The sequence below is a fragment of the Cryptotermes secundus genome, unplaced genomic scaffold (genome assembly GCF_002891405.2).
Source record: "Cryptotermes secundus unplaced genomic scaffold, Csec_1.0 scaffold158, whole genome shotgun sequence".
Taxonomy (NCBI): Eukaryota; Metazoa; Arthropoda; class Insecta; order Blattodea; family Kalotermitidae; genus Cryptotermes; species Cryptotermes secundus.
This window is the reverse complement of record NW_019722427.1, coordinates 201,399-211,786: the sequence shown is the minus strand read 5'-3', so window position 1 is coordinate 211,786 and position 10,388 is coordinate 201,399. Positions and strand designations below refer to the sequence as shown.

The window sequence follows — 10,388 nt, the reverse complement described above, 5'->3', positions numbered from 1 at the left end:
ATCAGACTCTTTCCAAACTATACAATTTTATAACCTAAAAGAGTGTAATCTCCATTGTCACTGATGTGAAAACCCCAAATCCAACAATCTCCATGTTGTAAGATTTTGGCTTTCAAAATAAGTCATGTATAATATTGAAGGTTTTCTGGTGGTGATATGAACACTGCAATTGCCATCTTCAGGATTAATTTTTTTGAAGGTGGTAGTGAATGATGTGTGGAAGGTGAAGGCATAATTGGATGAAACAGAGCTGCAGTGTTTGCCAAGATGTTGGAAGACTTAAACATTTTACACAGCTTATTTATGAAAGCAAAGCCATGTATTAAATTTGGCCATGAAAACATAAGGAAAAGGATAATATGATGGCTAATAGAAAAAAGTAATGCATGATAAGATATTCAAATGCCTCTTACAATGGTGTGGGGCAATAAACATGAATATTATTTTTGACATTGTTAATTGTCTTGAGTTTTTTCAAACATGACATTTTGGAAACTGAATCTGTTTCTGTCACTGACAACATTTTAATTTGACTGCTTTTAAACTTAATTAATAATGTCTCAGTATTCTGTGCAATACAGTTTACACACATGTTTCACAACCTTAAATTATGTGTATTTTGCACTATTCAAAAGTCATACATAAATACAACTTCTGAACAGTGGTATTAGCCATGAAGTTTAAAAATAAAACCAGAAAAATTACTACTACGGTATGACTGATTATTTACAAAAGGGGAATATGTTAATGTGTGATAAAATATTTTACATTTGGGGATGATATTTCATCAAGATATTTTCATGTGAGATCTGAGTTTCTTGTGGCAGTGACTGTGAAGATTACTGTCATCCAGGATCTGATGCCATGCAGTCTAGTAGATGTTTATCAACATTTCAGAGGAACCTGCTGCCTCCACAGAGGACACTCCACCCTGATGATGATGGCAGCAGATTTTCTTGAACGTTGATAAATATATATATATATCATGTTACACAGAAACTCTTCTCAGAAGTCAGTAATCTTCTAAAAATGTAATACTTATGCAGTTACACTGATGAACAATATTTTAAAAATCCCATGTGTGACATGTAAAGAAACCTGTATATCTAGACAAGTGTTCCCAAAAATGGGAGCCAAGACCCTTCTGGAGGCTACAGCAAATGCTAATGGTTAATTATCATCATGTAAATTGCAAACAGGAGGTCACATTAAATTTATAGAAAAAATGCTTCAAAGATAAAATTAAAGTTGATTAGTAATTATGAGTATATTCTTCAATTGATAAATCACACTATTAAATAATTTTCTAGGCTCTGGGCCTCGAATATTTTTATTTGTATCAAGGGAGCATCAGTTTGGCAATCACTGGCCTAGACAAATGTCTGTCAAGAAAAATCATCATTCAACGTGTGGTAACGTTTCAGTACTGGCATTTATTCAAGGCAGACAAAAGAAGGAAATTTCAAGACTGAAATGAAACTTCATTCACATCTTAAACCAGATCACTTGCAACATTTGGTAGAGTGTGGCCAACAATTCATAGCTGATGTACATACACAAATTTCAGTACTTGAAATTAAACATGTCCAAGAAATGTAGTTGTAGAAGTGTTGTGATCCATCCTACATGCCATGCTGTTCAGTCAGTCATAGCAATACCCTCAAACATTTATCCTTGATGTGATTTGCAGTAAATGAATTCACAGAATATACAGAGTGCAATTGAAAGGCGTGGACAAACTTTGGGCATAAATTTCACATGTCAAAACAAAAAAAAAATGTTCATATAAACATGTGTCTGGAAACATTTAATTTGTGACTTACAGCTGTTGCATGATGGTGGTCCAGCACATTTTAGTTGTGCTGTGCGAAATGTTCTCAATATCACCTATCATCACTGATGGATAGGTACAGGAAGACTCACTGCATGGCTTACACACTTGCCAGATTTGAATCCTCTGCATTTTTATCTGTAAAGACCCTTGTGTACACAGCTCCTGTTGACAATGATGTGGCACCTAACCATCACATTGTGGATGCATAGCAGACTATTTGCAACTGCCCAGCATCTGTGGACAGATGCAGCAGTCCATGATAAGACACATCAAGGTATCCATTGACTCTCATGGAGGAAATTTTGAGCACTTATTATAAATGTACTCTTTCAGCTATAACTCACAAATTAAATGTTTCAAGACATATGTTGATATGGACATTTTTTCTGGTTTTGGTATGTGGAACTCATGCCCAAAGTTTGTTTGCAACTTTCAGTTACATACTGAATATGTGCTTACACATCAGCAAATTTTGCAATAGGTAATAAACTATGTGATGCTTTTTTCAGAATATGTAATTTCAAGGAAAATGGTAAACAAATATGGGCAAAGATATCCTTCCCCTAGTTGTTACAGCTAGTCCAACCCCCTTCAACTTTCCTCCCTCCCTCCCTCTCTCAGGCAAACCTTGTTGTAGGTAGAAGTCACCAGTTCTTGGAATGTCTTTATTATAAAAAAGAGGTTTAGCAATACTTGAAAATCACTGGCCTAGAAATTATGATTATTTAAATAAATGGAGAAATAAATTATTTCGTTTCAATTCATAAAGAATCATTTTACTTTAAAGACAGAATGCTTCAATACCACCTCTATCAAGGAATATATTCTTTTGTTGATTAAAATTAAGAGTCCATTTACATTATGTTGCCCTTACTTAACCCGTTCTGTGCTACATATAAGACATGTTGCTTACAATGAGTGGTCACACTGAGCTGTATTTATCTGGCATTTGAGAATTCCAGCAAAATAAACATATTCCTCCATTTCTCAATAGTTAAAGCTATTTGCAGCTTCTGAACAATAGAAATTATATGTTACAAGAAAAATATACAATGATGGAGTGTTTATTTAAATAAGAAACCAACATGGAAAGGGTTAACAATTTTTATAATAATATTGGGTTGGAGATTACATGATTATCGAAGTTTCTACTGTAAAAAGACTATCTTATTTACAGTACCAGCTATTGTCTTCATGATGTTCACACTTCCTTGTTAAGCATTAAGCCTCCTGATCCTTCTTCTTCCACTGAAACAAATGAGCAGGAACTCAAATTACAGGAAAACAGACACAACATTCAGTACACGCTATCAAGTGTAGGGTGGTACGTGTGAAGAAATAACAGGTTCTATTTCGGATGATTGGATATATTAGCATCTTGGTTACATACTCTCTCATAATCACACTCAAATACAGGCAATTCAGCGCTATTGCTGATGTACACACCTCCTGTATTCTTCTGTACTAATAGTTCCAATTCCTGCCATTCACGTGCTTCTGCTGCTACTATCTCTCATAACTCTACTGCAACTCAGAACTCAGGACTCTGTCACACGCACTCACTGTCACTTATAGTTCCAACTCAAAATCTCCTCATGCTTCCGCCACTACTATTTATCTCTTGAACTCATAACTCCTCTCAACTGAAATTTGTCACTCACTTATATAGCTGACAGACCGACATCGACCAACAGTAAACACATATCACATGACCCCTACTCACTGTTGCTGTGTTACGTCATTGCACACGCGCAAGATGACGGACACATAGGAAATGTCACGTAATGGCCACGTACTGTTGTGTGACATCACAGCATGCATGTTGCATAGCAACAGTCCATCCGTGAAGACAGAAACAGAGAAAACACTGTTTCTGTACTGTTGGCTGCGTGTATGTTGTAGGCATTGTCTATCAACAGCTGATGTTTACAGATTCACCGCTAGCAATGGGTCTACATGCCACAGTACAACATACTCAATTATAATGTGCCTATTAAACCTTCACTAAACACAATCGGTGTTTTTATTTTACATATATATATATTTTTAATTGCCAGAACTCTCATGCTCAGGTTTAGCCTCAAGGTTGCAACAGACAATGTACCAACAGATGTGTGACTTTTGACAAGTTTTCCAGCACACATTAACTCTTTATCAGCATGCATACTGGCATATACCAGTTGGGGAGGTGGAAATACTGCAAATACTATTTTGATACTATTGAAACAAACATCAGAAAAAGGGTTAAATTTGTGGCACAAAGTAGGAATTAACATCTTGACCAAATTACTTCCTTGCATCATAAGTATAAAATATGCATGCAAAACTTAAAAAAAACTGAAAACTTTGTAGTAACTTAAGAGATCAATAAATGAGGAAATATATCTGACACATGAACATAAAAGCCTCAGCCCTCAAAGCTAAAATCAAAATTCACAAATCTTACACACCGAATAAACCGACAATATAGAACATTCATGCCTCAATTTAAAAATCAGCTTTACATATTCACCATAAACTTCAAAAACTCATAACACTAAAATACTATGAATAGCAGACACAGAAAATGTATCCATTACTAGGCAACGGCCAGTGAACATATTATTGCAGCAATAAAAACAAGCTCCTACAACAACAATACCGGGACCATCACTAGGCAAAGGCCCACTTAACGAGTCATTAAACAATGGAAGATTTCTTGGAAGCATATTTCCTATGTGGTCTGTGCTGAGGTTACATAGTGAGAGCTAATGGGAAAAATTAGTTACTGCAAAGGAGGTTATACAGGGTGATTCACGAAGTTTTACCCCCACTTAGGGAGGGCATTCCAGAGGTAATTTGGAACAAAAAATTTTAATATATTAATGGTATCCAACTCATAATTAAAGAGATATAGTAATTTGAAAACTGGTAAAAAATCTTTTTTTCTTCTAATTTCAGTCAAAACAAATTAAAAATATAATACACACATTTTTTAAACTGTTAATGTTTTAGGAAAGAAGCATTCTAGAACCATTTTTTTTTCAATTTCTTAATTTTGCATTGTGCAACATTTTTCGTCAACTTTATGTTACAAAATTACATTATTTTCAGCATCCAATTCTGTAAACATACCAATGGTTGCATATCACACCCTTCTATCAAACTGTTCCCTTTAAACTGTAGTGCTTTAGAAGATGACTGGATTTACATAAGATTTTCAAAAATGTCTCGCTGCATGTCAACATAATGTGTCGCATGCGTATGAACCGCGCTCGTAGCATTTCGCAGTTCCACACGTTTGTTCCTTATTGTCATCGCCGCGTCCAGAATAAGTTCAAGCAACGCTTCACGTGCTTGTACCTTTACCTGGTACACAATGTCCTTCGGCATTAGATCTGGCGACCTGGGAGGCCAGGCGTTACGGCCTCCGCGACCAATCTGCCGCTGTGGGAAATGCCAATCCAAGTGAGCTGCTACTGCATAGGAGAAGTGAGGAGGCACCCCATCATGCTGAAAGTTACATCCGGCATCTTGTTGCCAGAGGAACATCTTCAAGTAACTGTGCTAATTCTTCTTCTAAGAAGTGGAGATAAATCTCACCAGTTAAGCGGCCAGGAAAAATGAATGGGCCGCTTAACTGATCATACAGAACACAACACCAGACATTGACACTGAATCAGTGTTGAAAATTTGATTCTACCATGGCACGGGGATTATTGTCTGCCCAAACATGCAAGTTGTGACTGTTGTTGACCCCGTCCCGTGTAAACTGTGCCTCACTGCAGAACATTATCAAGCCGTACAACTGCCAGTTTTCTATTTAACCGCTTGCAGAACTGCAGACGAAGAGCACAGTCTCCTGGTTGTAGGTGTTGTACTTGCTGTAAATGATAAGGATGCAGCCTGTTCTCATGAAGAGTCCTCGACGCCATGGACTGAGAAACACCGAACCGCCGAGCTAGACGTCTTGTACTGGCACGCGGACTGTGCTCTACATCATCAAGAATGTTTTCTTCTTCACACAATTCATGTTGAGGATTTTGTTCGTATTGTATACGAACGCTGGGGAGAGAACCAGTTTGTCTCAATGTGTTGAATGTACTGCTAATGGATTTAGGATTCTGAATCCTGCGATTAGGATAACACCAGTGATATTCGGCAGCAGTGGCTCTCGCATTTCCATCACATACACCCAAAATAAACATCATACTGGCGTATTCCTCAGTGGAAAATGTGTACGGCATCTGAACTTCACAAAGTCGCCAACACAACGTCCTGTTAACTAGTGGATCGCTCTACCTAGGATCACGCAACATTCCAGCCGGTCTACCTTATCTGCCGACACAGCTGACTGGAACACAAGGTCACCCAAGGAGGGAAGCATAGCGCTGCATTCACAATGATGCGTTTTGAAAATCTATTGTTACTCCGTAACTATTGAAAATCGATCAAAAGTTTATAAGGAAAATTTTCAGGAAATAACCCCAGGAATATGTACCATAAGCCGGGGTAAAACTTCGTGAATCACCCTGTATTTTCAGGTATCTGCAGTGAGGTCTCAGTGCTATTGAGACATGATGTGAGTGCTGGAACATAAAAATCAATGGAGATAAGACTCGGGCCATCTACTTTTCTCATGACTTAGGCCCCCTGAGTCTCATCTTACACTGAATGGACGGAATATCCCTCCATCAATCATGTAAAATATCTCGGTGTAATCTTTGCTAAGAGGATTATATGGAGACTGCGTACAGAAACGATTAAAGCCCAGCCCTTCAGAACATTTATTATGATGTACTCCCTATTCAAAAGTGAACATATCTGTGCCAACATTAAAGTAACCCTCCATAAGGAAATGATGAGATCAGTAAAGACTTATGCTTGCCCTGCCTCAGAATTAGCAATTTAATTTCAAAGCAATGATATAGTCTCAAGAATATACCTAAAAAGAGTAAAAGCCAAGGTTCTGCATTATACATGTAAAGCGTGTGCTATCTGTAATGTTCCATGATGCTGACCAAGTGACTGTGATTTGTATTTCAGAGCATTCAGTGTTGAAGATTTAATTCAGTCTCTACTTTATGAATGACACATTACACCAATGGAACTAATGAACTGTTTACTTTGGAACTATCAATAAGTAAGAGAGTGGAAGCCAGTATTCAGATGCACTTGGTCTTATAAATGACTTATGTAGTAAATTAATATTAACTACAATGTGTATCTGGGTTACAGACATTCAGGTTATGGACATTATAAAACATGACCATAGACTTGAGATCATAAATGTGTCATTAATGAAATTCTGAATAAACATTAATTTCTTTTTAAACACAGAATGCAAAACAACAACAAATTCAGCCATACGTTCAGAAATTCACATCACACACATGCATGTACCAATGAGGTAGTGTGTTATATAGCGGGCCACTGGTTAACTTAAGCATATGTCAGTGATGGAGGAGAATGGGTGACAGCTTGGCTGCTATTCCCATCATATTTTAGAGCGTACAGTGAGTTGCTCTTATTAGATATGTTTGGAAAGTGGCTGTTACATTGAACTGCAAGCAGTTTTCTTTTAGATAGACTTGAAAGGATTCTGACAATGGTGTATACTCTACTTCTTTTGGCTTGTTTTGGACTTCTTTTGTCTTTTACATACCAGACGATGGATGAAGTCCAAAACAAGCCAAAAGAAGTAGAGTTTTCTTTTAATTTATATCGTGTACCCACAATTATTTCTGATGGGTAGGAAGATTTGTTCTTAGTATAAATATGAAAAGATTTCCATACAAACACATCTCCACTTACAAAATGGAGCTAAGAGAAAAACTGGATTTTCATTGAAAGATTTCATGATGTAGCACATTTTCAAGAATACATCCCTTCCATAATTCAGGGGCATGATGTATTGAAAAGCACATTAGTGAATAAACATTACAGATAATATAATTTAGACAGCATCAGATAAAAACAATGTGAAAGCATATGTAACAATGAAGCCATCTCCAAAATAAAAATCTTAGCTTCTGCCAAATGAAGGTCATGTAGAATATATAGTAGATATTGTCTGAGAATTTCACAGCAGTGAAAATTAAGATTGTGTTCTTCTGTGTGAAGATACATACAACTCTGTCTGTCCTTTTTTATTTTTAAAACAGTTTCATGGCAGCAAGATTGCAAGGGTAGAGGGAAGAAATGTAACCAGCCATTCCTTTTCAGTTTGATTAACTTACATGTATTAGTTCTACAATTCACATTCACTTTCCGAGCTGCTATTCTTCGAGCTCACCTTGGGTAGTTTCTCATACTGTAGAGAATTGAGAGAGGTGCCCACATTCTCGTAGATAGGCTCCAGCGGGTTATTTGTTGCTGTTGCTGATAATCAGAAACATTAATTGTATGAATAATTATGTAATTTTAAGCTATCTGTATATATTTTCTCAAGTGTCTCTCGCATTTTATAATCTACTTTCTCTGTATTCATTGTATTTTTTCCTACGATATACTATATAATCCACTCTGGACCTGAGAAGAATGCTTCAAGATACATGAAGAGAAACAATGTGCTAGTCCCCAATTAAAATTATGTTCTTAATGATAGGGTAGAGGATCATGACAGAAGATCCATCTGAAAGTCAAGAAGTTGCCTACTCAATCTTAAAACAGACTGTAACAACATTTTAGTAATTCCAAAAATATATTTCAGTATTCTCTTAATATTGGACTCACCTGGATTTACAATTGTTGGGTCTTCTATCGCATCTTTAATGCACCTATATATATATTTGTACTGCCCCTGAAAGAAGAAATATTAGTTCAAATGCAAATCATACAGGTTTACAGTTTTCTAAACATATGATTCTAAGTAAAAATAAAATGTATGATAAGTTTCTTAAGTTTTGAGATTTTCATAATGCTGACTGTTCAGACTGTGATCCTCTGGGATGTGATACCAAATAGCCCTGTAGGCAGATACTATGTTTCAGAGGAATATGTTACATCCATCTTTAGGGTTAGAGTGTGTAGGGCAAGGAAATTGCTCTGTTATATATGCAGGAGACTAGAGAAGTGGCCATGAGACTGAAATGAGGGGATAAGAAAATGGAGCCCAATTTGGGCCAGTGTGAAAGACTGGTAGCAAAAAACATGCATGTACAGGTTTGAGAATGGAGGAAATGGAAGCTGAGTGTATTAAGCACTGGAGTTTCAGTCCCTTCAAATATTTGACACATCAAAGAAGAATTTAACCCTGATGTTTCATAAATCATCTTTGTTTCCATCATCTGGGACTAATGACACGTGAAACAGATTAATGGATATGTGGGAATATCCCCACACAACACGCTGTTTTGCCGATCTTTCAGACAACACTCACTCATAAGTGAATATCACATTGCTGGACATTGCACTCATATTTATACAGCACTCACTGTCCAGCCCAACTTTGCATCATCACTGGCCAATCAGTGCTCACAATCGCAAATGCAAGTTTTGCTCCACCCATCAAGCATGATATAAAAGGCAGAGCCCAAAGCTCACATTTGTCATGGCCTAAAATTTCATCCTTCTGAAAAAGCCAACGAAATTGATGACTGTTTGGAAATTCAGTTCACGCCACATGACCTGTGCGACGAAAACTATGAAGAGTGGGTGGAGGCTAGAGTTCAAGCTCTGCTGGAAGCCGTGGATGAAAACCCCCCTCTAAACATCAGACCATGTGTCGTTCAGAAATTAATAAAATCCCTGAAATTAAAAAAGGCCTGCGGAATTGACGGCATCCCAAATGAATGCCTCAGGCACCTTCCAAGGTGACCATTGGTTCACCTAACTCATTTATTCAATCACTATTTTCGGCTCTCTCATTTTCCAAATACTTGGAAGGAAGCAAAAATAATAACTTTACCTAAACCGGGTAAAGACCCGATATTTACTCAAAATTTACATCCGATCAGCCTCCTGTCCACGACAGAAATATTATTCAAAAAAGCAATTTTGAATATCCTCCAAAAACATATTGAAGAAAGAGGCCTGCTCAGTGCAAGTCAGTTTGGTTTTCGTGCATATTACAGCACGACATTGCAATGTATGAGGCTGGCGGACCACGTGACCCTTAATTTCAACAATAAAATGTCTATGGCGGCGGTGTTCTTGGACATCGAAAAAGCCTTTGATACCACGTGGCACTCAGAATTGCTGTATAAGTTATCAAAATTGGAATTCTTGAACAGTTTGACCAAACTTATTGGGTCCTTTCTTTCTAAACGTAAATTCAGGGTCTCGCTTGAAGGCGAAATGTCAACGTCAAGGTAAATGCAAGCAGGGGTGCCATAAGGTTCTGTCCTTTCCCCTATGCTTTACAATTTGTATATAAATGATGCCCCCCAAACACATGGTGTTCACCTGGCCCTCTTTGCGGACGACAACTGTCTATATGCGACAGATCGCAAGGAGGGTTTTATTGTTAGAAAACTTCAGTGCAGTCTCAGCTCAACGGAGACCTGGTGTGAGCGCTGGAATATAAAAATTAATGAAGATAAGACTTGGGGGGGGGTCTACTTCTCTCGTGGTC

The 10,388-nt window shown here is 37.3% G+C and overlaps 1 protein-coding gene across 8 annotated transcripts in view; it reads right to left on the bottom strand.

The window, feature by feature from the left end:
* Nucleotides 1-2,882: 2,882 nt before the first annotated feature.
* LOC111861306 (receptor-type tyrosine-protein phosphatase H) overlaps nt 2,883-10,388 on the bottom strand; it is a 63,573-nt gene continuing 56,067 nt past the window's right edge. For 7 of the 8 annotated variants that reach the window (XM_023845757.2, XM_023845755.2, XM_023845761.2 and 4 more), the window contains 3 exons: nt 8,549-8,615; nt 8,053-8,194; nt 2,883-3,082 (listed from right to left, as the gene is read on the bottom strand). In XM_023845757.2, coding sequence (XP_023701525.1) covers nt 8,064-8,194; nt 8,549-8,615 — 198 coding nt within the window. In that variant the 3' untranslated portion in view covers nt 2,883-3,082; nt 8,053-8,063. The remainder of the gene's footprint in view (nt 3,083-8,052; nt 8,195-8,548; nt 8,616-10,388) is intronic. The other variant, XM_023845760.2, reaches the window with a different exon arrangement.